This window comes from Ochotona princeps, chromosome 1, assembly GCF_030435755.1.
Source record: "Ochotona princeps isolate mOchPri1 chromosome 1, mOchPri1.hap1, whole genome shotgun sequence".
In the NCBI taxonomy this organism is placed as follows: domain Eukaryota; kingdom Metazoa; phylum Chordata; class Mammalia; order Lagomorpha; family Ochotonidae; genus Ochotona; species Ochotona princeps.
This window is the reverse complement of record NC_080832.1, coordinates 104114933-104142063: the sequence shown is the minus strand read 5'-3', so window position 1 is coordinate 104142063 and position 27131 is coordinate 104114933. Positions and strand designations below refer to the sequence as shown.

General features: G+C 46.2%; 2 protein-coding genes across 5 annotated transcripts in view; both read left to right on the top strand.

Moving 5' to 3' along the window:
- The window catches only part of SPATS1 (spermatogenesis associated serine rich 1), a 33464-nt gene extending 10794 nt beyond the window's left edge, over positions 1-22670 (top strand). Inside the window, exons 4-9 of one of the 4 annotated variants that reach the window (XM_058662438.1) lie at positions 944-1068; positions 4804-4965; positions 11611-11731; positions 12300-12362; positions 15484-15599; positions 22547-22670. In XM_058662438.1, the coding sequence (XP_058518421.1) occupies positions 944-1068; positions 4804-4965; positions 11611-11731; positions 12300-12362; positions 15484-15599; positions 22547-22593 (634 nt within the window). In that variant the 3' untranslated portion in view covers positions 22594-22670. Of the gene's footprint in view, positions 1-943; positions 1069-4803; positions 4966-11610; positions 11732-12299; positions 12363-15483; positions 15734-16199; positions 16340-22546 lie in introns of those variants that run through there. The other 3 variants (XM_004590526.3, XM_058662437.1, XM_058662442.1) reach the window with 3 other exon arrangements.
- A 193-nt stretch (positions 22671-22863) lies between these two features.
- The window catches only part of CDC5L (cell division cycle 5 like), a 50518-nt gene continuing 46250 nt past the window's right edge, over positions 22864-27131 (top strand). Inside the window, exons 1-2 of the mRNA XM_058662367.1 lie at positions 22864-23004; positions 26353-26456. Of these exons, the coding sequence (XP_058518350.1) occupies positions 22960-23004; positions 26353-26456 (149 nt within the window). The 5' untranslated portion in view covers positions 22864-22959. The remainder of the gene's footprint in view (positions 23005-26352; positions 26457-27131) is intronic.

Below are 27131 nucleotides of genomic sequence, written 5' to 3'. Positions count from 1 at the left end.
GCCCATCTCAGTTTTTCTTTTTCTTTCTTTTATTTTCCATTTCAGTTTTTTAACATGCATCTTTTGAATGTATTTCAGTTCCCCCACATTGTGAATAAAGAAACAGTACACCTGGACATTTTTTGGATATATTTTATTTTTATTTGAAAGGTAGAATCACAGAGAAAAGGAGAGACAGATAGAGATCATTCATCCACTGGTTCACTCCTCAGATGACCACAATGGCTGAATCTGGGCCAGTTCGAAGCCAGGAGCCAGGAGCTTCCTCCAGGTCTCCCACATAAGCGCTGGGGCCCAGCACGTGGACCATCCTCTGCTGTTCTCCCAGGCCATTAGAAGGGAGGTAGATGGAAAGTGGAGTAGCCAGGACTCATATTGGTTTCCATATGGGATGCCAGCACTACAGGTGGAGGCTTAGCTTGCTATGCTACACTATGCTAGTTCCCCAGAGAGATTTTTGTGAAAGAAAATATCTATTTATTTATTTGGAAGGTGTTTAAGAAGAGAGAAGGTGAACAAGAGAGAGCGCATGTATAAGCTTCCATCCTCTGATTCACTCCCCAAACAGCAAATTGGCTGCAATGGCCGGAGCTAGGCCAAGTTGAAGCTAGGAGTCAGAACCCAGGAGTTTCTTCCAGGTCTTCCATAGGGTGACAGGAGCCCAGATTCTTGGGGAATCTTCTGCTGTTTTCCTAGGCACATTAGCAGGAAGCTGCATTGGAAGTAGAGTAGCTAGGACTTGAACTTGGTACTCATATGGGATGCTGGCATTGCTGGTGGCAGCTTTACCCACTATACTGCAACACCAGCCCTCTTTAGGAATTTTTATAGGGAAGTAGGTGCAGTGCCCAAAGGTGAGGGTGATTTTGGGATGAGACACGTTAGACCAGGTTCTGTCAGTCTGTGTCCGTGGAAGACTCCAAGCCTTATGCTTTCTTTCCAGTATTGCTGCAGCTTTGGATGGGAAATCCTCCTCCTCACTTTCTGACCACTCCTCTGAAGTCTCATTGTCTGAGGGCCAGCAGGATAACCCTCCTGAGGAATTGAGCCTGCTCAAGTTGCAGACAAGTGAGTAACACTGGGCCCTCCTCACAGGCTCCTGTGCCCCGGAGTCTTTATGGAAATCTACTATCCTGTTGGCCACCGTCTCTGAGGTCCTACAAATACCAGGCCCTGGACATGCTTCCTCTTTAATTCCTTTGCTGGGAAAGTGCCTTTATGTAAAAACCCGAGGAACACTGAATAAAACAGAGGAGCACATCTCAATGTTGTGAGTGCATTCTAAGACATGCATCCTCAATCCATCTCAGTGTTGTGTGAACATCCTAGAGTGCACTTACACCAGCTAAGATGGCTGCAGCATCACTAATCATATGGGGCCATTGTTGTGTATGTGGTCCCTTGTCAAGTGGACTGTTGTAATAAGGTACACGGCTATACAAGTGTGAAAATCACATGGAGGTCTAGTGTCACAACCCGCTCTCCAAGATTCTTTAATATCCTCCATGAATAACTTCTTTTCCCAGAATTTTGAAATGTACATGTGTATATTCAGATATTTAACTAGTCATTCATTTGGTCTGTGATAAGCCACACAGGTGATTATCATGCAGGGGTTGGGAGTATTTTTCCTACCGAGGACCATTTGGATGTTTGTAACATCATTCATGGGCTGTACAGAATTGTCAACTTAGAAATCAGCCTGCTAGATATTTACTGAATTGCAAGTCCCACATGCATTTGCCTTTGCAGGGCCAGACCAGATGATTCTATGGGCCCTGTATGGCTGGTGGTCTGATGTTCCCCATCCCTGTATGGATCTGGGAAATACCTGTTGCCTAGTGAGCTGGCAGCTGTTGCAATGCAGTGCAGCTCACACTTCTCAGCAGCTTGTATGATGCTGCACTACTGGTCATATCAGAGTATGGCCGATACAACTGTGTGCTGTAATGGGGACTCAACCATGGTAATAACTACCATGTCACTAGTTTATGTATTTATCATACCATCTATACTTTTGTCTACTTTTTAGTTTGTTTTAAGCGTATTTATTTATTTTTACTTGAAAGAATTACACAGAGATTTCTAACCACTGATTCACTCCCCAAGTCGCTGCAATGACCAAAGCTAGACTGGTCTGAAGCTGGGAGCCAGGAAGTTTTTCTGGGTCTCCCATGTGGGTACAAGTTCCCAAGCACTTGAGCCATCTCCCACTGTTTTCCCAGGCCACAGGCATGGAGCTGGATTGAAAGTGGAGCCACTGCAACTAGAACTGGTGCACATATGGGATGCTGGTGCCACAGGTGGGGAATTAGCCTGTTATGCCACCGTGATGGCCCCTAAACTTTTTTTTCAATATTTATTTATTTTTATTAGAAAAATTCTCTGAGAGGCAGAGAGAAAGATCTTCCATGTGCTGTTTCACGCCCCAAATGACTGCAGTGGCCTAAGCTGAGCCAATCTTTAGCCAGGAGCCAGGAGCCAAGAACCAGGGACCAGGAGCCTCTTCTGGGTCTCCCACGTGAATGTGTAGGGACCCAAGGACTGAACCCATCCTCTGCTGCTTTCCCAGGCCACAAGCAGGGTATGGATGTGAGGTAGAGCAACTGCGACTTGAACTAGTGCTCATATGAGATGCTGACACTTGAAGGTGGAGGATTAGTCTATTCAGTCACAGTGCCACCTCTGCCCCTAAACTTTAAAAAATATATATATGTTTATTATTTATTTGAAAGCAAAGTTACAGAGGGAGATAAAGGGAGAGAGAGGGAAAGCTCTTGCATCCATTGGTTCACTCCCCAAACAACTGTAATGTCCAGGGTTGGGCCAGGGTTAAACCAGTAAACAGGAACTCTATCCAGGTCTACTACCTGGGTGCAGGGGCCAAGCTCTTGGGCCATCTTTCACTGCTTTCCAAGGTGCATTAACAGGGAGCTGGATCGGAAGTGGAGCAGCAAGCACTTGGAGAAGCACGCATAGGAGCAGCACCTATATGCAATGCTGACATCACAAGTGGCAGCCCAACTCACTATCCCACCATGATGGTGCTTTTCATCATTATGTTAGAGTGCACTTCTACTTAAATGAAAAGGCCGTTTTCTGTAAAATAGTCAGCCATGTTACAGTGGCAGCAGCTTCATCCATCTCATGTGTACATCGAGAGGCCACATCATGAAGTAGGTGTTTTGTGTAGTGAGTTAAACTGCCAGTTGTGAAGCCAGCATCTCATATTGGAGTACTAGTTTGTGTTCTGACTGCTCCACTTCCAATCTAGCTTCCTACTGCAGCACCTGGGAAGACAGCAGATGAAGATGGCCTGGGTGCTTGGGACCCAGCTGGGGGAATGAGAGATCTGGAATGAGTTCTAGGCTCCTGACTTTGACCTGGTCCATCCCTGGCTGTTGCAGGCATTTGGGGAGTGAACCAATAGATGGGATCTCTCTCTCTCTGTTAACCATTCTGTGTTTCAAAAATCCTTCAAAACAAAAAGAAACCCACAATGATCCTGTACTATCTAGGTTTGTGAAAGTCACCTGTGATATTCACTTAGTGATGGAATGACCTATTAAAGGATTACTCAGAATATCCATGTTGTAAAGTGGTATGTGGCTGTGTTTATACATACATATACATTACATGTATTTGTATGTTTAACAATGTGCATTACATATATGTAATAAATGCATTGTAGTATATAAATTGTTCTTATTGTTCTTATTCAACAGTAAGTAGATCTACTTACTTTGATCTACTGGCCTAATATAGACCTACTCATTCCATAGAGAAGAAAACTGAGGTTTGGAGAGATTTAGTCACTTATACATGTAAGCATAGCCAGAAAGTTAAGAGGTAGGGTTAGAACACAAACTTGCTTACCTGTAATATCAGTTTCTTCTTGGCCACCCCAGATCTTGGGTGTTCCTCAAGCAAGCCTAGAGCTGCAAGAGGATTTTTTTTTCTTGTTTCAAATCACCTCTTTCAGGGTGGGTATTTAGCCAAGGGGTGCCCATGCCCACAGCCTGCACCTAAGTGCTAGGGTTCAAGTCCAGTCTCCAGCTCTTAATCCAGCTTCCTGTTACTATAGATGCTACAAAGCAGCAGGTGATAGTTCACGTTGTTAGGTTCCTGTTCACCATGGGGGGCCACCTGGAAGGAGTTTCCAGCTCCTGCTTTCAATTCTGACCCAGTCCCTGCCGTTTTAGATCTTTGGGAAATGGACCAGTGGCTAGGAGTGAGCTACCCCCCACCCTTTTTGGGCCTCTTCAATAATTAAATACAAATAAATAAATAAATAAATAACATCCTCACTAGCAATTTTACAGGGCAAGTGTCGAGGTCGGGAGAGGTGCAGAAGCTAGCCTGAGCTCTCACCGGCTGGCGTGCTTTGGTCCTTATCTCCGTGCATGTGTCCCCGCGTCATTGTCAGGCGTGTGTGTGCTCTGTCACTGCCGACACCAGGCTCCATCTGGTCAAGGGGCGTTCTGTTTTTGTGTTTTTTTCCACACAGTTCTCAGAGGGAAGGTTAAATCACAGTGCTTGTGAGATTTTTGTGAGCTTCCCAACCCATACTTCACTTCCACGTGTAACTTTGCTTTTGTTTTTGAAGGAGGTGCGTAAAAGGGTTACCCAGGCTGCTTGGACGGCTGCCCTCCCACGTTTTTCCTTTTGTGGAAGGTGGAGTTGTCCTACACGTGGCTAGAGTCCTGCTGCCAGATCCTGCTTGAGGCGGGGAGGGGGGCGGTTCTTGTCCGCATTGTGTCAGAGGCCGGAAGAGGTGCTCACGGGATTTCTGCTGTCTTCCAGAGGATGGGCAGCGTCCTGAATGGACATTCTACCCCAGGCTTAGCAGCAACATCCACACCTACCACGTGGGAAAGCAGTGCCGGTTCAACGGTGTCTTCCTCGGCAACAGGAGGTCATGCTCAGAGAGGAGAGTGGACAAGTGCCTGGGGAGAAAAAAATATGGTATAGCCAACTCACTCCTTACTCCTAGGTTCCAACTGTGTGGTGCCAGGTTCTGCAGCCCTCTGGGGTCCTCCCGTCTCCCTCATGTGGCCAAGAAGGCAAGAGAAAGAAGGGGCTTGCTTGGCAGCCTACACATTTGGCAGAGAACTCTTGGCATATGCTGATCCACATTGCCGCTTTTCTCTCAATTTCATAAAATGCTAATGTGACATTTATGTCATCAGATAAATTCTCTCAGATATTTATTAATAGAAGCCTTCATTCAAGTCTGAGGAAAATCACTTAATGTTTCCATTGGATGCCATCTGTCATCTACCTTGAAGTGTGTTTTATATTCCTCACTAGGAAAACATTCCCTCAACTTCAGCCTGAAATGCCTGTGGCTATTTTATGGTTTATTTTAATAAAACAAATGAGGGCCCAGCACAATGGCTTGTTTCTAAATCCTCACGTTGTAAGTCCTGGGATCCCAGATGAGCATCAGTTCCTATCCTGGCTGCTCCAGCTCCCTGCTTATGGCCTGGGAACGCTGTAGAAAATGGGACCCCTTTGTCCATGTAGCACAACCAAAGAATCTCCTGGCCCCTGGCTTCAGATCAGCTCAGCTTTGATGGTTGCGGCCACTTGGGGAGCGAACCAATAGATGGGAGATCTTTCTGTCTCTCCTTCTTTCTGTAAATCTGCCTTTCAAATAAGAAGGAATCTTTTTAAATTTTAGATGATGTTAACATAGTTGATCAGCGTGGGAAGGATCCAGGGTTAGGGAAAGTGGGTGTGATCACCCTGTCTAAATTCTCTGCCTCATCTTCCTGTTTCTGAGGGTAAGGGAGGGGATAAAGGGCAAAGTTGCACATAGACTCCCAATGCCCCAGTACCCAGGGGATGGGGAATGACCACTTGAGATCGACCCAGGGTCCCAAAGTGGCACAAGCTCTGAGGGTTCTGCCAAGGTGGTTTTGATAGTTCTGAAATGTTGTTAATCTCGCCAATCCAAGGATGAGGGAACACTTTCAGTGTCAATTAGCTGACATGGTCGACCTTAGTCTCCATTTGCCCAGATATTTGCTGTCATCATTTGACTGGGATAGTTAACTGATTTGTTCTGCCCTCCTTCCTCTGGCATGGTACAGATGTCCTCTACAGGCCTCAGTGGGCTGCCACATCCTCCGTGTGGATCTGGGCCAGCTATCTACTACTTTGTCTTTTCCACTGAGGAGGACCAGTTCTTGCAAGTAGTCCAAGGACCTCAGTCAGACGACCCAGGCCCCACTGATCCCCAACCTCAGGTCTCATGGACCTGGTACCCACCCTCAGGCAGGTCAAGGACTCCAGCCAGTTGATTAAAAAAAAGAAAGACAACTGAGATGAATAGCTGATTTGAGAGTTCAGACAATTAATGAAAAATGCATATTTTGAAAAAAAAACCACTATGCCTGGGTTTGGCAGTTTTGGTATCAAAATAAGCTGAACATTTTCATTTTTGTCATCTTTTTATTTGTTTATTTTCATTTTTCATTTTTTAATTTGGAGTCAGTGCCTGGTGATTTGGTTGCTGCTGTGGTCTTTCTGCTTTTTCCTTGTTGAGTAGTATGGCTAGGGGTACAGTAAGCCTGAGACTACAAAGTGGATTGAAATTATGTTTTTGTAAAAATTAAAGAAAAGAAAGGAAGGAGAAAGATTGCGAGAGGGAAGAGAAGGAAGGAAAGTATGGTTACCTTAGAATTGTACCAGTGAAATACATGACATTTCTTTAATAAAAATTAAATTTTGGGGAATCCTGTGCTGTGGTGTAGTATGCTAAACTTCCACCTATATCGCTGGCATCCCATATATTTGCCAGTTTGAGTCCTGGCCATTCCACTTTTTTCCCCAGCTTCCTGCTACTGTTCCTTGGAAAGCAGAAGGGGATAGCTGAAGTGTTTGGGCCCCTGCACCCACATGGGAGACTCAGAAGAAGTTTCTGGCTCCTGGCTTTGGATTGGCTCAGTTCTGGCCATTGCAGCCAGTTGGGGAGTGAATCAATGGATGGAAGAGCTTCCTCTCTGTCTCTCCTCTCTGTATATCTGACTTTCCAATAAAAGTCAAATAAATCTTTTTTTTTTTTTTAAAGAAAAATGTGGTCGATAATTTTTTTTTTTTTAAAGATTTATTTTTATTACAAAGTCAGATATACAGAGAGGAGGAGAGACAGAGAGGAAGCTCTTCCATCCGATGATTCACTCCCCAAGTGAGCCGCAATGGGCCGGTGCGTGCCGATCCGAAGCCAGGAACCTGGAACCTCTTCTGGGTCCCCCACGTGGGTGCAGGGTCCCAATGCATTGGGCCGTCCTCAACTGCTTTCCCAGGCCACAGGCAGGGAGCTGGATGGGAAGTGGAGCTGCCGGGATTAGACCCGGCGCCCATATGGGATCCCGGGGCGTTGAAGGCGAGGATTTAAGCCGCTAGGCCACGCCGCCGGGCCCGGTCGATAAATTTCTAATCATGCAAAGTTCGGGTGATTAGCATGTAATGAAACCTGATGGGCTCCTGCACTTCGTTTCAGTAACCATCAGCAGGGAGCTACTCATGGTTCATTGTTACCCCTCCCCTTAGGAACTATTTTAAAGTAGATTCCAAGCACTATTGTCATTTTATCTTCAAATATATCATGATACACTTCTAATGTAACATTACTTTTATTTAGATAAGCATAAGAGCACATCACGGTGCTATAGCTTTAAAACATTAACAAGCAGGGTATTGTTTGAGTTAGTAGCAGTCAAGACATCTGTGTGCTCTGTCAAGGGCCTGGGTTCCATCCCTGCCTCTCACTGCTGCTGCTGGCTTCACACTAAGGCAGACTCTGGGAGGCAGGCAGGCGCCTGGCATCTGTGTGGAAAACCTGGTTGACTTCCCAGCTTTTGGCTTTAGGCCAGACGAACTGTTATGGGTTTTCAGGAAGTGAAGCAGAGGATGGATCTCTCTGTCTCTTAAACATATTTTTTAAAATGAAAAAATTCACAATTTTTTTAGAGCATTAAAAATTCCAGTGGGTGTTTAAATGTCCTATCATCTCATAAGTGCCGTAATTCAATAAATTAGGCTCCAAATAGATTCTTCTCACTGAAATTAGTTACTGTGTCTAAGCATATATATTTTTCACATACAGGTTCCCCTCCCTGGTTTTTTTGTTTGTTTGTTTGTTTGGAGAAGCAGCCTGATTGTTATCCTGTAGGGTCTAACATGGCTGGGACTTTGTTGATTGTATTTCTTGATGCCATTGGTCAGGTTCCTCTTCCTAGGACTCACCTATGAACTGCAGTTGGATGCATAGGCTTGATTGGTTGTAGGTGATGTACACAGGGCTTTTTTTTTTTTTTTTTCTTTTAAGGCTTATTTATGCATTTGAAAGGTAGAGTTAGAGAAGGAAATATACACAACACAGAGAAAGACACAGAGATCTTCAGTTTGCTGGTTCACTCTCCAAAAGACTACAACAGCCAGGGCCCGGCGGCATGGCCTAGCGGTTAAAGTCCTCGCCTTGAACGCCCCGGGATCCCATATGGGCGCCGGTTCTTATCCTGGCAGCTCCGCTTCCCATCCAGCTCCCTGCTTGTGGCCTGGGAAAGCAGTCGAGGACGGCCCAATGCTTTGGGACCCTGCACCCACATTGGAGACCAGGAAGAGGTTCCTGGTTCCTGGCTTTGGATCGGCACAGCACCGGCCATTGCGCTCACTTGGGGAGTGAATCATCGGATGGAAGATCTTCCTCTCTGTCTCTCCTCCTCTCTGTATATCTGACTTTGTAATAAAATAAAGAAATCTTTTATATATATCTACAACAGCCAGAGTTGAACTGCCCAAAGTCAGGAGCCTCTTCTGGTTCTCCCAAGTGGGTGCAGGGGCCATCCTCCTTTGCTTTGCTAGGCACTTTAGCAGGGAGGTATATAGGAAGTAGAGCCCTTTGGGACTTGAACTGGTGTCCATATGGGATGCTGGTGCTGTAGGTGGTAACTTTGCCTGCTATGCCACAGCACCAGCTTCTACATTGGCTTCTTTAGACATCAAATGTGGTCTGTTCGCCATTCCTCCTGTTCTTGGTCTCAGTGGAGCACCTGTACTGTTAAGCTTGATACTGAACCCCTCCTGCTTTGTCACATCCTCACACTCTGCTTCTGTTATCTGTTGGAAAAGATGAAAAGGCAGGCTCAAGACCTGCCAGCCAGCTGGCATTTTGAATTGGAATGCAACAGGTTTATCACAGAAGAGTTAATCAAAATAAATGGAAAAAGGTGTGAGGGAAGAATCCCACATTCCACACTGGAGTGGCTGCGTTTGATTCCCAGAACGGCTCCTGATGTCAGCTTCCTGCTAATAGGCACCCTGGGAGGTCGCAGTCAAGGCTCTGGTGGTTGGCTCCCTGCCACCCAGGTGAGACGTTTGGCTTGAGTTCCCAGGTTCTGGGTTTGGCTCAGCCCAGTAAGGCCATTTGTGGGCATGTGGGGAGTGAACTAGTGGATGGGCACTCACTGTCGCTAACTCTGTTTCTCATTGTTGCTCACTGTGTGTCTCTGCCTCTCAAGGAAAAAACAAAAAGAATTGAGGGACATTGGTTCAGTCCTGATTTCAGGTAGTACTCTCACTGCTGGCATGTCTTGAGTGCCAGTTAATGTCCTCAGCCCAATCTCATGATGCCTCTGCAAAGTAGCCCTTTGGAAGAAACAGTTTAGAAATGAGGCTACTAAACCTTAGGAGGTAAAATAAATAGTTCAAAAAGCACAGAGCCAGAAATTGCTGAATTGCATTTGCACTTAGGTGTGATTAGCACCAAAGGCCAAACCCTTCTTTCCACTTCTTGCTGTCTCCCCACCTCCGAGCCCCACTTGTCAGTGCTTTGGTTTGGAATTCAGATGAGAGGATCATTCTGTCATGGCTGCATTGAGGCTGCCGCACCACGTGCTGGCTGTAGTTGAGTCAGTTTTCACTGCATGTAATGGTTAATAGGAAATTTAGGTACAGAGTCCCAGTTATTGAAAGATACAGGTAACAAATTAAATCTTCGAGTAACTCAAATTCCCAGCTTTTATGTGGATGGTTTTTTCATTTTAGTGAGGTTTGGATAGATAGCAGCTTATATGAGGATGTTTTCTGTTGCTGTAACAAAATACCCCAAATTGAGGGTTTTGTTTTATTGTTTAAAAAGACTTACTTATTTTTATTGGAAAGGCAGATTTACAGAGAGAAGGAGAGACAGATTTTCCATGTGCTGGTTCATTCCCCATGTAACTGCAACAGCTGGAGCTAAACTAATCCAAAGTCAAGAAGCAGGAGCCTCCTGCAGGTTTCTCATGTGGGTGCAGAGTCCCAAGCACTTGGGCCATCCTCCTCTGCTTTCCCAGGCAATAATCTGGGAGCTGGATGGGACATGGAGCAGCTGGAATACAACCTGGAGCCCATATCTTATGTTGATGCTTGAAGGTGGAGGGTTAGCCTGTTGAGTCACAGCACCAGCCCCCAAACTGAGGAATTCTTAAAGAAATTGATGTAGCTCACAGTTTTGGGAATTGAGGCACCCTGATCTGTTTGGCATTGTGGGTACTGTTGAATTAAGTCATATCCAAATAAGCCTTGAGGAATGGACATTTGATATACTGATTAAGACACTTCTTGGGGACTGCTGAATTTCATTTGACAGGCCTGGATTCGAGTCCTGGATTCATTTCTATTTCCAGATGATTGCTAATATGCATCCTGAGAGGTAGCAGGTGACAGCTCAAGTTGTTGAGTCCTTGCTACTGACATGGGAGACCCAGATTGAGTTCTTGGCTCCTGGCTTGGGCTTCATCCAGATCTGGCTGTTGTGGACATTTGGGGGAGTGAACCAGTAGATGAGAGATCTCTGTCTCTCTTCTTTTCAAAGAAAACAAAACATTTAAAAATATTTATCATTTTTTTTTATTGGAAAGGCAGATTCACAGAGAGAAGGAGAGACAGAGAGAAAAGGTCTTTTGTCCGCTGGTTCACTCCTCAAGTGTCTGCGATGACCAGAGTTGAGCTGATCGAAAAGCCAGGAGCCAGGAGGGAGAGTGCACTGTTGATTAGATTTGGGGCCAAGAAGGGGGTTGTGCCTCCAGCTGTGTGTTCTGGCTTCTGAGCTCAAGGGTGGTCACTCTCCTAATCCAGGCTTGTTCTCTGGGAGATGATGCATCAGATGTATGGGTTGAAATGACCATCCCCTGCCAGGCTGCTTCCTCTTGCACTCCTATGATTAGTCTCTTGTTCTCAGGGCATTGGTGGGGTGGAGCTGGGTGTTAGGACCTGGACTGAAGAAGCAGGCCGGGCTTGGCAGTAGACTTTCTCCTGACCACTCTTCACCGGGGAGGGACCTGCTCTTGCTGCTGCACAGCCCCCACTCTAAAAACAGGAGCAGGATGCTGGTCGCCTGATTTCCTCCTGGACCTGGTCAAAGCCCCAGGTACAGCTTACAGTCAACGTGTGCTAAAACTCAGGATGGAAATGCTTTTGAAGTCAGGGATCTTTCAAACCATTGCTAAGATTCTTCTGATTCACCTTATGTGTATTTTAAACATAGCACCCCATTTGAACCTACACCAATGTCCCAAGCAAAGGGTTTCGAGTGATTTTGTTTTCAAATGTTTCCCACAGATATTGATTCCAGAAATGGAATTCCCAAGTTGACTCCGGGGGATAACCCATACATGTACCCAGAACAGAGTAAAGACTTCCACAAAGCAGGATCAACTCTTCCACCAGTCAACTTTTCAATGTAAATGTCTTTGGTAGTATCCTGGAGTTATACAAGTAGCCTTAAAGGAATTATGTCTCTACTAGGTACAAAATTGAAGAAGCAGTAGGTCTCAACAAAGCATGATTGGAGAAAATTCCTTAAAAAGTTTGTCTTTAGTGAGTATGCACAGATGCATGTGTGTGGCTGAAATTATACACAGGATCTTAATTTAAAAAAAAAGCCATTGTTAATTTTGTACCTGTTTATCTCACCACAAATTTGAAGGCTTGAATTTTCATACCAAAGCAGATTGTTGGGTGGTGACTGTTATGTGGGCTGATGTAAACTTGGAGAGGAGAATAGGAGTATCGTTACAAGAAAAGTAGATGGTTTTTATATTTAAAATATGCTTTTAAGAGAGTAGCCAAATGACATGTAATGATTTGATTAAAAATGATGAAAGTAATAAGAGTAATGGCTATTAGAATTTTGAAGTCTGCTTGAAAATCAAAACCAGAAAATAGGACACTTTATTGCTCAAATAAGATATTGATCTTCATGCTGTAGAAGCCACACCAAGTTAATGATTGCCTTTTCTGTTTTTCAGAGTCCCTTATGTAAAGAAATTTGATACCTTTATTCCACTTGAGCCTCTTCCACAATTTCCCAAGTGAGTCCTCTCAGTATGTTTTATCAAGTATTCAATATTTTCTCTTGTCCTGAAGCCTATGGACAGACAACCAACACTTAGGGATCCTTTGAATCATGTGACTATGGATTCCAGCATTTGGAATGAAACAGATAAGACTGGGGACTATCAGCTGCCCTGTGCTAGGCTAGGTTGTACATGAAAAGAGAGTTTACATGGGGCAGAAAGATAGAGAAGCTAGGAGTTTGTTGGAAAAGTAAGGCACATAGTTAGAAGTGAGCATGTAGACTGTTGTTTGGATGTACACCTCCCACATTCAGATATATGGATTCCTGGCTCTTGCTCTGGACTCCAGCTTCCTGTTAATGCACACCCTGGGAGGCAGCAGTGACGAGTCAAATGATTCAAATTTTGTCCTTCTGCCACCCACATGGCAGCAAGTAGACACCTGCAGAGTGAAACAGCCTATGGGAGAGTAGCTCTCTCTCTGAAATGGACACATACTTATATAATTACATCCATGAATAGTAGTTTGGAGCAGCAGAAGACCAGCAGAACATGGCTGTAACTGAGGGAGAGCATCTTTCTTCTAACTTCATATTTAAATTTTTTTTAAGATTTATTTTTAAATTTTCTATTGGAAAGTCAGATATACAGAGGAGAGGAGAGACAGAGAGGAAGATCTTTCATCTGATGATTCACTCCCCAAGTGACTGAAACAGCTAGAGCTGAGCGGATCTGAAGCCAGGAGCCAGGAACTTTTTCTGGATCTCCCACAAGGGTGCAGGGTCCCAAGGTTTTGGACCGTCCTCGACTGCTTTCCCAGGCCACAGGCAGGGAGCTGGAAAGGAAGCTCAGAACATGAGCTGGTGCCCATACGGGATCCTGGTGCTGCAGGGCGAGGACTTTAGTTGCTAGGCTACCGTTCTGGCCTATTTGACTTCATACTTTTGCTCAGCTGTGTTCTGAACTTATTTACCAAAGCAATTACTGGCTAGAAAGAGACCCTCCCCTCCCTCTGTTCTTTCCTTTCTCTCTTGTAGACCAGCATGTTCCGTTCTGAGCCACTAATAGAAACTTGAGACCTTTCCTTAGGGAAGAGTCACCCTGGTGAGATCTTGTCTACTCAAATACTTCAGGAGACACACAAGTTCTGGTTTTCATTTCTGTTGCTGCATTTACCGCTTAACTGTTTTCTAGATTCATTGTTTTGTTCTGCAGCACTTAATTTGTTCACCTCACCTGATGACTTCTGTGCTCCCATTTTTAAGCTCTGGAAATTTCATTTGATTTTTTTTTGAACTAGAAACTTTTTTTTAATCAGTCAGTTTTACAGAGAGAAGGGAAGACAGAGAGAAAGATCTTCCTTCTGTTGGTTACTCCCCAAGTGGCTGCAACAGCAGGGAGCTGGATGGGAAGTAGAGTAGGCAGGATAAGAACCAGTGCCCATATGGCATCCTGGAGCATGCAAGATGAGGATTTAGCCACTAGGCTATTGTGCCAGGCCCCATTTTTCTAATCTTTTACTTCTTTCTTCACTGTTTTAGTGTTTCCTTTAAATACTTGAACTCATTGATGATAACTGTTTTAACATTTTTTGTTTGCTAACTATATTATGATCTCTCATTTTTGGATTTGTTTCAACTGACTGAATTTTCTCCTGATTGTGGGTCACATTTTCCTGCTTTTGAACATGTCTAGAAATTTCTATTTGGATACTGGAAATTATAATTTTATGCCACTAAGGGTCTACATTTTATTGTCCTCTTTCAAAAAATGAGTGTCAGGTTTTGTTGTAGCGGTGATCAAGTTATTTGCAGTTTGGTTTGAACTTTTTGAGGTTTGTTTTTAAGCTGTGTTGAAGAATTTTCAAAGTAGCCTTTACTCCAGAAAAGTTTAATCCTGCTACTGAAAGTGTGACCCTTTCGAGGTCTCCATCAAATGTCTTGAGTGACCAATAAGGAGTTCTCTCTTTAATTTGTGGGAACTCAAATGACTTTTAGCCCTTTGAAAACCCTGGAAATCATCCAGTTCTACTTTCCAGTCACCCTTTTGCCTGCTATTATTTTATATCTATATCTGATATAGTTGTATCCTATAAATGTGTCTCAGTATTCAACTAGGACTCAGCAGGAGTGTTATGCTGATTTCTGAAGTGTATTTTCTCTGTGGTTCTTTCTCCAGAACTCTGCCCTATAGCTTTAGCCCACTGAGACCACCTGGACTCTGGATTCTGCTCTTAAAATTTGGAAAGCACACTGTGTTCTGCCAGGGACAGCTCATCCCCACTGTATAGCCTTGAATGTGCTGAGGCTGGGTGACCACAGGGCTCTCTGCCTGCCTTTTCTCCAGGAAAATCCTGTGCTGTCTGTTGCCTTCTGTCTGAAGATGGTTGTGCCAGATGTTGTGAATTAGTCATGACAGTAAATCTCATCCATACTGCTCCTTGTGGCTGGAAGCCAGATTCCTGGCTGCCTATGAATAACAAATGTAGGTTTTCCTTTTCCCGAATTATTTACTGAATCCATTTTATTCATGTGCATTACTCTCATTAAAATAATTCACATCTTTATTTCTTTTGGAAATCACAGTAACAGCTGGAGAGGGAGAGAGATCCAGAGTACTAGATCATGCATGGTTCACAGAGCCCTGAGAGCAGGAGCCCTGGAAGACAGACTGCCCCTCCCCCCTGCAGTTGTGATGTTGCAGAATGAGCCCCCACCAGGGTGAGGTGTCTCAGAAGATAAGATGGGAGGCAGGGTAAGAAACATTCCAGCCTCTCTTTTCCACCTTTTAATCTTCTGCTGGTGCCTTCCCTTAGCCAAGCCCAACTCAAACCAAGAGGCAGGCAGCAAGCAGCCAAGGCTATGCCAGCTGCAGGGTCATATCCTCCTGGCAGAGAAGGGCAGAAAAGCAATCTGGGCAGGGCAAATGCTCAACTGACGGGACATGGGATTACGGGATAATGGGGATATGGGATAACGGGGATACGGGATAACGGGAATGGGGTCTTTTTTTTGGAAACGGGTCTCCCGGACTGGGGGACTTGTTACTTTTGGAGCTTGCAGAGCTTCATCCACCGACAGTGCTTATAAACTTAGCCTCGGTCAGGTTAACACTCAGTGCCCGCTTCTCCCCACAGCTTGCCTTTTTGTGTGAAGGAGAAGGCCAACAATCTGAAGAATGAGATAACAGAAGTTGAAGAGCTTGATAACTGGCAGCCGGCGGTGTCCTTAGTCCACAGTGTGTTTCCTTCTGGTGAGTTAAGGAATCTTCCAGAAATAGCAGAAATCCTGGACAAGTACAGGAAGACAGGACTTTGAAAGGCTTTGCGATACTGAGGAGAAGATGGGAGGCCTCTCTGGGGGTGGAGGTGTCATCTGTTTTGAGATGGTGCCCTGGGTAGAGGCTGTGCGTCCAAGCTCAAAATATGTTGAGAGAGAACTCTTGGTCTTGTGATGAAACGTACCTTCCTTCCTTTCTTTTTTTTTTTAAAGATATATTTAGTTTTATTGTAAAGTAAGATATATAGAAAGGAGGAGAGACAGAGAGGAAGATCTTCCGTCTGCTGATTCACTCTCCAAGTGGCTGCAATGGCTGGAGCTATGCCAGTCTGAAGCCAGGAGCCCAGAGCCTTTTCTTCTGGGTCTCCCACATGGGTGCAGGGTCCCAAGACTTTGGGCTGTCTGTGGCTGCTTTCCCAGGCCACAAGCAGGTAGCCAGATGGGAAGTGGGGATGCCAGGATTAGTACTAGCACTGATATGGGATCCCAGTGCATGCAAAGCGAGGACTTTAGCTGCTAGGCTACCACGCCAGGCCCAATGAAACACACCTTAACTCTGTGCCTCTACCCATAGGTACTTCAGACTTTCCAAGATAATTCTGAGCTTCAGCAGGAACTACAGGGATGTATTGACCACACTTGGCTGGCCTCCTGCAATCAATGGTTTTTGACAGTTTGATTATTAGTAATCAAAAGCTTGATTCAGATGAGGAATGCTGTGCTTTCTTTTTTTAGCGTTATATTTTGAAAAGATTTACGCTTACAGGAAAGTTGGGAGAAGACCCTATAGCACGCCTGTCCCTCACTTAGGTGTAGGTGTTAACATTGGTTCAGAGCTCTTCTTTATCTCACATCCTGTTATTTCATGGAACTGTTTGGGGGTGAGTGTTGGCTGCTGTAACCCTTTACTCTACAAACCTGCCTACATCAGGTGGGTCCCCCAAGATCAAGGGTATCCTCTAGCAACTGCAATATAACTATCAAATTCATGGAACTTAATATTGACACAATACTAACAATGTGTAGTTAGCCTGTGTTCAGTATTGTCCAGCTATATTTTGTTTCTAAGGTTGCCTTCAAATTCGCGGTCAAATGCAGATGCCCCGCAGATATTTGGGTCTGTTTGGGCTGCTGTAACAAACTATCATCAACTGAGTGTACTTTAAAAGAAGCTTATTTATTTAACTTTTGATCTGCTTGAAAAGCAGAGTGACACAGGGAAAGAGAGAGATCTTCCATCAGCTAGTTCACTCTCCAAACACCCAGAACCACTGGGGCTGGCCCAGGCTGAAGCCAGGAGCTGCTTGGGTTGTAGGGATCCAAGTGCTTGAACCATCAGCTGTTGCTTCCCAGGGTGTGCATTAACTGCAAGCTGGATCCAAAGCAGAGGCAAGAGTTGATCCCAGGTACTCTGATATGAGCTATGGGCATTTCAAATGGCAAAATAACCCATTGTGCCCCAATGCTCACCCCAATGTGTTGTCTTATTCACAATAGGAATTAATTTTTCATAGTCCTGGAGGTGTAAAAGCTCAAGCTCATTATGTATCAAATTTGGTGTTTTATTCTGACATCCATAGAGGGTGTCAAATTCTTGCTGTGTTTCACACAGTGAAAGGGAAAACAAGTTCTTTGGGCACTGATCTCACTCCTGGGAGGGGCTCTTTCATTTCCCAAATACCCACTGCAATCAGTGTTGGGCCACAATGAAGCAAGGAGCCTGGAGCTTTCTGGGTCCCCCAAGTGTGTGCACCTCCCAGGGTGCACATTAAGCAAAGTGAAGCCTCGAACCCAGGCAGTCTGTGATACAGGCATCCCAAGGAGCATCTTAACTGCTACACCAAACACATGCCCCTGGAATATTTTTTGTTTGTTTGTTTGTGCTATGTAGGATTCTTCATGATCCATCCATGAAGGTGTCTACAGTTGACATTTTATATATTTAAGTAGTAGACACACAAAGTTAACGTTTTGGAAGATTTGTCGGTAGCCTTCTCTGTTTTTTTTTTTTCTCTGAATGATTTTGCTTTACTTTCTTGCCTGGATTTTACTGGGAGTAGGTTTGGGCCTTGTGCCCTAGGGGCGGGAGAATTAGCACAATTGTATGGTGATGCTAACCCTGGGAGTGGTCAGGCACAGCTGCCAGTGGTGGACACTGTGTTCTCTGCTGGTTAGTCTGAAGACACAGATGAGTTCAGAATAAATCCTGAATCCTGAAGGGGAACATACAATCTGCCTGTTCAAGCGTAACTTGACAGTTCATATCAACTGGTTATACAATGCATGTCTTTAAGGGGGTACAATTCACATCCCGGAGGTGGTAGATTTTTCTTCTGGTATAATGTTCTGTTTAGAAAACATTAGTATTCTGTGACAATCTCCCCAGAGGTGGCAGTAAAATAGCTTAAGGGGCATCTTTCTCAAGTTGACATAAAATTGGCATGTGGCATAGAGGTAACCCTGCATTGGGAAGGAGAAACCATTATCATGGACTCTTGAGATATTAGCTCTGAAACGGCATTGAGAAAGGACTGGACTTGATAGAACTCTTGCTTACAAGTAACAGAAACTCAGTTCCAAATGTATGAAGCCTGAAAGAGAATCAACCACTGAAGGGTAATGAAGGTGGGACTCAGGAATGCACTGGGATCCAGGGACATACACGGTAGAGAGCTACCTCTGTTTCTCTACATGTTCCAATCTGCTCTTCCCAATGTACCTGAGACTGACTTTTTTCTCTTATGTACTTGATCTTATGTACAGATGGCAGTACATAACACCTGGGTGCCACATATGGGTCACCTGGCAGAGGTTCAGTGGTCAGCAGAAACTGATCTCTTTCAGTTTGCAGGGTCAACCTACCTGGAGACAAGACTTAATGGATTCAGCCCTGATCGGATCAATCAGATGGCTGGAGTATGTCTACATGTATGCATGTGTGTTTATGTATATGAGATCATAGCCATGGCAACATAATGGATATTGGTGGTGGAGGGGGCATGAGATAATAGCCACACATCATACAGGGGAGCACTGCAAAAAGAGGTCCTCCTAGAAAATGGCTATCTCCAGTCACGCCTCCAGCTGACAACAGAGAAAGGAGTCTAGATCTTGGATGGCCAACTCTGTGTGCTCTCCATAATTCTAGCTGGAGAGTGGAGTGGGGTTAGCTCAAGTTTAGTGTGTAAAGAGTCTAAAATGAAATAGTTCCTGCTAGACAGAAAGGAGAGCTTTTGTTGATGGGGGTGGGGATGGAGTTGAGCCATGTTTTAGAGGTAAAATTAAAAGAAAAAAGATACAGAATGGGGCAAGAAGGATGAGGAAGGATTGAGGATGGCTTTAAGTCACTGGGGACATGTGAGCTCTGATGAGCTGGCAGTCTGAGTTGACTGAAGAGAACAGCAGATGGGAAGAGAGGAGTCAGGACTTCTGCGTGATGACACTTTAGATGTCTGTCCCAACACAAGTTGATCACCTCATCAAACAAGCCACAGTCCCTGGAAACCCCTGCCAGTGTCACATGGGTGGCATCATTTCTGACAAGCAGAGACTCAGGTGTACACCATACCTCCTCTGAGGCTTTTTTTTTTTTTAAGATTTATTTATTTTATTACAAAGTCAGATATACAGAGAGGAGGAGAGACAGATAGGAAGATCTTCCATCCGATGATTCACTCCCCAAGTGAGCCGCAATGGCCTGTGAGCGCTGATCCAAAGCCAGGAACCTGGAACCTCTTCCGGGTCTCCCATGCGGGTGCAGGGTCTCAAAGCTTTGGGCTGTCCTCGTCTGCTTTCCCAGGCCACAAGCAGGGAGCTGGATGGGAACAGGGCTGCCGGGATTAGAACCGGCACCCATATGGGATCCCGGGGCTTTCAAGGTGAGGACTTTAGCCGCTAGGCCACGCCGCCGGGCCCTCCTCTGAGGCTTTTGTACTTTGGTGGATGTGCCCTCTAAAATGACACACATCAGAAAGCTCGACTTCATTAACTATTTCAAAGTGTAAATGGAAAGAACTACTGTATATTACAAGTTGGTTGTTACCTCTTTTCTAACTGTTGTTGAATATATTGTCAGAAAAATGGGCTGAGTTTGGTCCTTAGGTCAGTGAAATAGGAATACCAAGTGAAGTAAGCTGTTGATTTTTGGGGGAGCAGAGGGTCCTAACAGAGATTTGGATTCTCCTGAACTCACACCGAGACTCATCATGTGCATGTACTGACAGCACGGTCTTGTCCTGCTCTCAACATGGGCACAAAGGACTCAGTGCAGTCATGAAGCTTCAGGTCAGGGAGCAAATAGCTAAGAGTTCTGGAAGCAGAGGCCTTCCCTTTCATCCTCCCATTACCTCACTGATCCAGGGCTGGCAGCAGCAACATTTGCAAGATGGGCCAAATGGTTGTCTGCAGATCTGGCTTCTGCCTAGTCCAGTGACGATGCAACTCACACACTGCAATTCAAGAGCTGAGATGCCAGAAGAGGAATTTGTTCAGGTCACTGGAAGTGCACGTTGAAATGCACGAAAAAGATCACAGTATGCCAGTGTGGCCCACGCAGTCCTTCCAAACATGGTTCCAGATCTTAGGAAGATCTGAAAACGGTTCCCAAGAAAGGGATTGGGAAACAGCAAGACTGTCAGAAGCTGAACACACAGGCCAACTGCATGCTGGGAATTATGACAGAAATAAATATTTGACTAAAGGCACAAACTGTAGAGTGTAGTCACCTGTGAGCCTCATGTGAGCCAGATCAGGGAAGATCCAGGCTTGGTTGACTGTTCCTACTGGTGCAAGCATAAATCAGAATGGCTGAGGGTTGGTTGGGTTTTGCCACAGCATCAGATGGCAGATGATGGCACTGGGGGCCAATTCTGTCAAGTAAAACTGCAGAACCACCCAGAAAGTTCATGATCTGGGAGTGGGCCCAGGAGGGAAATAGTGGGCACCTCCCTCTTGGGTTATCACTCCCACTGGAGTGCATGAAAACTGGGGCGGACCTGGTTGGACAGAAAGACACCTATCAGTATGTGCGTGGGCTGGATAGTGGGCCTGGTTGGATTGAACTAGGCTTCAAAACCCATTGACATGTAGAAGAGCTGAATGGGATGTGGGACAGACTGGACTAGTCTGCTGTACATATTGGCAAGCACGGGAACCAGGGCAGGGGGCGGGCCTGGTGGGGGTTATTGCAGGTCACTCCTACTAACTGCAGCTCTCACTGGTTTATGTGAGGGTCGAGTGTGTGCTGGGCTGGACCCATTGATTCCAGTGGAAGACGGCTGGAAACAGAACTGACCCAGCAATTGCAACCACCAGCTGTTGGGGGCGATGGACTGTACCAGGCCCTGTACTGGCAAGCACACACAAGAATCTGGTCTGGGATCACCTCAGACAAAGTTCCTTTTGGGATCTCCCTAACTGAACTGCCAGACTCAGAACCCCAACCATGAAGAGAAGTGCAGGTTCCATGGTCTGCCATCAAGTGCAAGTGTCAAAGCTGAGCCTCCTCAGAGGCTCAGACAGAACAGTGGACAGCATACCCAGGTACACCTGGAGGTTATGACAGTCCATCAGAACCTGCAGAGGACACCTGGTAACACAACAGAGGACAGAGGAGATAACAAATCAATCAACTACCCCAGCCATGTGTTGGCAATGAAAATCTGGGCAAACGGAGACTCTAAGATGAACTATGTCAACCAGTGGATTTTGCAGTGATTTCATCGTGCTTGAATGGCAAGATTGGGAGCAATTCATAACTGTTGAATTATCAAAACCACTTGAGCAGGATCCTCAGAGCATGCTCCACATCAGGGACCTGGGATGGGTGCGAGGCTGGGTGGGGCTTCTCCCTTTATCTCTCCCTTTACCCCAGTTACAGAAAATTTTTAAAAAAGCAATAATGTGGAAACAATGAGCTTTTTTTTTTTAGATTTATTTATTTTATTACAAAGTCAGATATACAGAGAGGAGGAGAGACAGAGGAAGATCTTCCATCCGATAATTCACTCCCCAAGTGAGCACAATGGCCGGTGCTGCGCCGATCTGAAGCCAGGAACGAGGAACCTTTTCCAGGTCTCCCACATGGGTGCAGGGTCCCAAAGCTCTGGGCTGTCCTTGTCTGCTTTCCCAGGCCACAAGCAGGGAGCTGGATGGGAAGTGGAGTTGCCGGGATTAGAACCGGCGCCCACATGGGATCCTGGGGCATTCAAGGTGAGGACCTCAGCTGCTAGGCCACGCCGCTGGGTCCGGAAACAATGGTCTTACCCACTTTCCTGTAGCCTTTGACCCTTTATGCCCTAATCAACTACGTAAAGATTGTAAAAAATAAAGGGGGGAGAAGTTTAAAAAATGTAGAATGCAGTCATTTTAAGAAAAAATATACACCTGGGGCCCGGTATATCTTCATGCATTAACTCAATATTCTAATACTTCCCAGAATTGACGTTAGAGAAATGTTCTGAAATGCTGCAAAAATAAACAACAAAGTCTGAATAACTCAGAAGTGGGGTGGCAGAGGACTTGGCTGACAACGCCTACCTAAGGTTAGGTTTGTTTTGTCGCAACTAAGTCTGCCCCTCAGAATTGCTGGAGTAGTTAGCTCCACTGTTCAGGGTTCGAGTTTGTCTGACCACACACCGGCCGGTGGCTAGCATGGACGCTCGTTATTGTAACCTCACAGACTGGAGTGCGAAGAATGGAAACGTCCCGGTGGGTCTGGGCGGGCTCCCCGGGGATGGCGGAGCTGGCGTGGCCTCCGCTTTTGGGGTACAGACCCTGTGCTCGGCTTGGGATCTCCGTTAGTTCTTAACGGGAGACTCCTAGCGGGCGGGACTCTTGTTATTATTCTATTTCACAGGTCGGGACTTACAGCAGTAAACAAGTGTTCTTTTTTTGTTTGTTTCTTTCCCCCTTCCTGATCAGTTCCTACTAGCGACACGCTTCATCAAGCGTTCACCACCGCCAGGTAGGCACGAACGGACGCCAAGGCCGCGGCCACTCACGCCCGCCGGCATCTCGCGAGAGCCGCGGCGCCCTGCAGCCCGACTCGGACATGCGCACCGCGCTCCGGCCGCCGCCGCTGGATGGTTTTCCGTCAGTCTCGGAGCGCCGGAGCCTGGAGGAAGCCCTGCTTTCCGCGCAGCCACCCAAGATCTCGCGAGATTCTCCGCCTCGCCACCGCCTCCCTCCTCCTCCTCCTCGCGCCTGCGCAGATCTCCTCAAAGCAGAAGGTCGTGCTTGGAGGAAGTGGCTTGCTTTTGGTCCCGTGACCGGAGCGCCGTTACTACTTTTCTGAATCTCCCCTCGGCCGTTTGCCGGGACAGTCCATCGCCAAGATGCCTCGAATTATGATCAAGGGAGGCGTGTGGAGAAACACCGAGGTGAGCCTTTTTTTCCCGCCGTCCGGTGCCCTCCGCCCCCTCCCGCGGCTGGTGCGCAGGCGCGCGCACCGAGGCCGGGCGGCCGAGCTGGATATCCTGCGGGGTGTGCGCCCTGCGGGGTTTGCGCCCTTCGGGCCGCTGCCCGGAGCTCCGCCGAGTGCGGCTCGAGCGGTCCCCGGACCTGGCAGCTGCGCCCCGAGCTCGCCGACGGGCACTCGTCAGGCCCCGGCGAGCGTTGGCTGCTTCGAGGACGCGCCCCCCCTTCCTGTCCCCGAGGTCCTCACTGTGTGGCAGGAGAACTGGGACATCCACAAGACGTGATCTTCTGGGACCCTTCCTCCCTCAGCTCCTGCCCCCTCTCTGATGCTCGAAACTAAAGAAGTTGTTGCGGCCACAAGTTTAGTTTTGACTTCCCTGCAGAGGGAAGCGGCCGGTTCTAGGAGTCGGGGCAGGGAGGCATGGCCTGTGCGCCCTCCTGACAGATCCCAACGTCTGGCTGTTAGTTTTTCCCGTCTCTCCCGCGCTTGCTGGGATAGAAGCCAGATGGGGCAGACTGCCGCGGGTCGCGTCTGCTTCCAGCAATGTGGTGTGGATGGTGCCGTTGGTGAGCCAGAAGGGGAGCGGGATAGGAAGGAGATTTCCTTGCCTGGTGTGTTCAGACTGCGTGCACCCCGCAAGGAAGTCAGAGTTCATCTTAGGTTTGCACGCTCCGTGATTTTCTGCAGCTGTTCCTCCGTGCAGTGCTTGTGTCCTGCTGGGCATCCTCCTCTGCTGGTTCAGAAACCCTGGGTGGTGTGAAGGGGGTCGTTGCTGGGTCATCCCATGAGATGTGGCCAAGGGTGGCCATCTCATAACTTGTTGCAAGTGTCACCTCCTTTGGGGGTGAATTTGGCAAGTTGTTTTTTTTTTTTCTCACACTCTGAGGCTCCTGTGAAGGTTAAATGAATTAATCCACTTGAGACCTTTAGAACAGGAGCATGGTGGCAGTTTGAGCAAGTGCTAGTTGCTGTTTACCTCCGCAGGCAGCTCTGCAGGGGGACCAGGTCTTGCTGTCAGCTCTGCAGGGGGACCAGGTCTTGTCTGTGGGGCCCTGGCTGGTACCTGAAGTAGGTTGTCTGCCATGTGTTTGCGGGCTGAATCTTGGAGGGTGGATAGCTGCAGTGTATCTATCCTTGGTTGGAAATGTGGTCACTGCGTGATGTTTCAGAAGGAACTAGGCTGCTTGAATCGGGCCAATTGACTTCTAAGGGAAAGACTACAACATCAAGGGGGAGTCCTGTGCAGTGGTCAGATCTGCTAGCTGGAGAGTGGAGTGAGGTTAGCTCAAGTTCAGTGTGAAAGAGTCTAAAAGTGAAATGGCGTAGGTGCCTTTATGTGTGCCTCTAGCATCCCCTAGCTTACCAGGCTGTGCTGGGATTGATACATTCCATGTTGGGATGGCAGCGCTGGGGAAATAGTATTGGGAGTCTGGAGATAGTTGGCTGGCAAGTGAGGGAGAAATGTTTGATTCTCAGGTTAGACCTGAGTTGTGGATTCTTGGGTCATAGTGGGGTGGAAGGAAACGCCATGCTTAAATTGGAGGTAGGACATGTGAACTGGAGAATGGTTTCATCTTGCTTCTGGAATTCTCAGTATGTGCAATTTAATTCTCTTGCTCCAAGTACACAAGACCTAGTGCAAGGTAGGTGTTCAGAAAGTGTGTTTTGAATGTGTGTAAATGGTTGAGCTGCAATTGCTTGAAGAAAGGTGACAGCCACACTTTGGAGAATATTTTTTGATATTTTTTGAATATTTTTTGTCCTGAGTAGGGTTTTTCAGCTGAGGCTGTTCCCACTTCCATTTTGTTCGGTATATGTTTAAGGGAAAGGTAAAATGTGTTAAGGGGGAGCCCGGCGCGATAGTGTAGTGGTTAAAGTCCTCGCCTTGAACGCGCCAGGGTCCCATATGGTTGCCAGTTCTAATCCTGGCAGCCCTGCTTCCCATCCAGCTCCCTGCTTGTGACCTGGGAAAGCAGTTGAGGACGGCCCAAAGCCTTGGGACCCTGCACCCACGTGGGAGACCTGGAAGAAGCTCCTGGCTCCTGGGTTTGGATTGGTGCAGTACCGGCTGTTGCGGCTGTTTGGGGAGTGAATCATTAGACGGAAGATCTTCCTCTCTGTCTCTCCTCCTCTCTGTATATCTTCCTTTCCAATAAAAATAAATAAATCTAAAAAAAAAATGTTAAGGGATTTCCTAGTTTCTTGCATTTGACTGGTTGCTTGCTTTTTATCATTATGGTCAATGAGGGTTTTTTTTTTTAGTTTAAAAAATTTTTCATTTCTTTGATATTGAAATAATTTGAAAATTAAAGATTTTTGTGCTTGGGCTGTAGAGTGATGGGGGCGGCAGAAGTTAGCTTCTGTTTACTGACTCGTTCCCCACATGGCTTTGCTTGTGCTAGGAACTCCATTTGAGTCTCCCTCCTAGGTGGTGGCAGGGACCCCCGCTCCAGAGCAGCCTGCACTGCGCTGCTGGGTGCATTTGTCAACTGGATTAGAAACAGAGCACTTGGCAGTTGGACAGGCACTTGGAGATACAGGATGCCAGGCTCGCAAATAGCAGCTTAATCTGTTGTGCCACAATACTTATTTATGTCTTTGAAAAGTGGAAGGACATAGAATGGTCTTCCATTCTCTGGTTCCCTTCAGATGGCTGTTAACCAGGTTTGGGCCAGCCTGAAACCAGGAGCCAGGAACTCCATCCAGGTCTCCCATGTGAATGATAGGCACTCGATACTTGAGCCTTTGTCCATTGTTTTTCCCAGGCTTATTAGCAAGAAGCTGGAGTGGACGTGGAGCAGCCAGGATTTAAATGAGCATTCCTGTGCAGGATGATGTGGGATGGAGGGAAGACAAATGGGTCTTTAACCTGGTGTGCCACAATGTCAGGCCCAGTTCATTATTCTTTCACTTGAAAGACAAATCATGAGCTCTCATTTGCTGATCTACTCCCCAGATGCCCACAGGGGCTTGGGCTGGGCAAGGGCCAGGATCAGGAGATGGCGTGCTGTGCAGGTTTCCCATGTGTTTGACTGGAACTGAGTTAACTTGAACCATTACTACTGCCTTCTGGATCTGCATTGGCAGGAAAACAGAGCCAGGGGCCAGAGTGAGGACTTGAATCCAGATACTCAGATGGTGAATGCATCTTAACTGCTAGGCTCAACACCTGTGCTTTTGAAAAAACTGAGTGTGTATGTTTATCCCTCCAGCAACCCTTTGAGAGTTAATTTAGATTTTGTTTTTGCTCACTTGAAATATTTTGATGGTATGTGCTTTTTTTTCTTTGACAATTTTTTTTTTTTTTTAGGATGAAATACTGAAAGCAGCGGTAATGAAATATGGGAAAAATCAGTGGTCTAGGATTGCCTCGCTGCTGCATAGAAAATCAGCAAAGCAGTGCAAAGCCAGATGGTATGTGCCGGAGAAAAAATGGGGGAAAATTGCCTTTATGGTGCGAGGATGTGTTCATCCTTCGAAATATACCAAAGGAAACAGATGTGCTAGGGCAGAGTGTGGAAATTTGAATTTTTGATGTCACTGCTTCTGGTGTGATGGTCTGTTCTCCCTAGCATGCCCATGTTTGCTGCCAGTTGGAGATGATAACACTTGGTCCTGACTGGCGAAGATGTGAGGCCCCATCTAAATGAGTTGATGTATTTGAGAGTGTTTTTGAAGCATAAAATCTGTTAGGGACAGATGAGCCTCACTTATAAATAAGTGGTGTTTCGAAAGTTTATAAAAATATGATGTTTATAATGATAAAGAATGGGTTAATTTTCTAGGCAAGCATATAGTAGTTGTTTGTTTATAGCAGGATTGAAAAAAAATGTATTTGCTACTCTAAGCCATGACATAAGCCAACAGTATACCTATGGTGTCACATTTTAAATCAGAGGACACATTAAAGTATTTACATGTAGTTCTTGGCATGAGTGATTTGGTCTCAGCCCCAACCCATCGGTGCTCTGGGCATACTCTGGTTGTAAACAGTGACCTGATTTTTCAGACCTCAGTGTAGGGCTAAAGAGCAGAATGTAGGGTTTGAATTCCAAAAAGGAGGATGGTTCCCACACTGAAGAAGGGCTT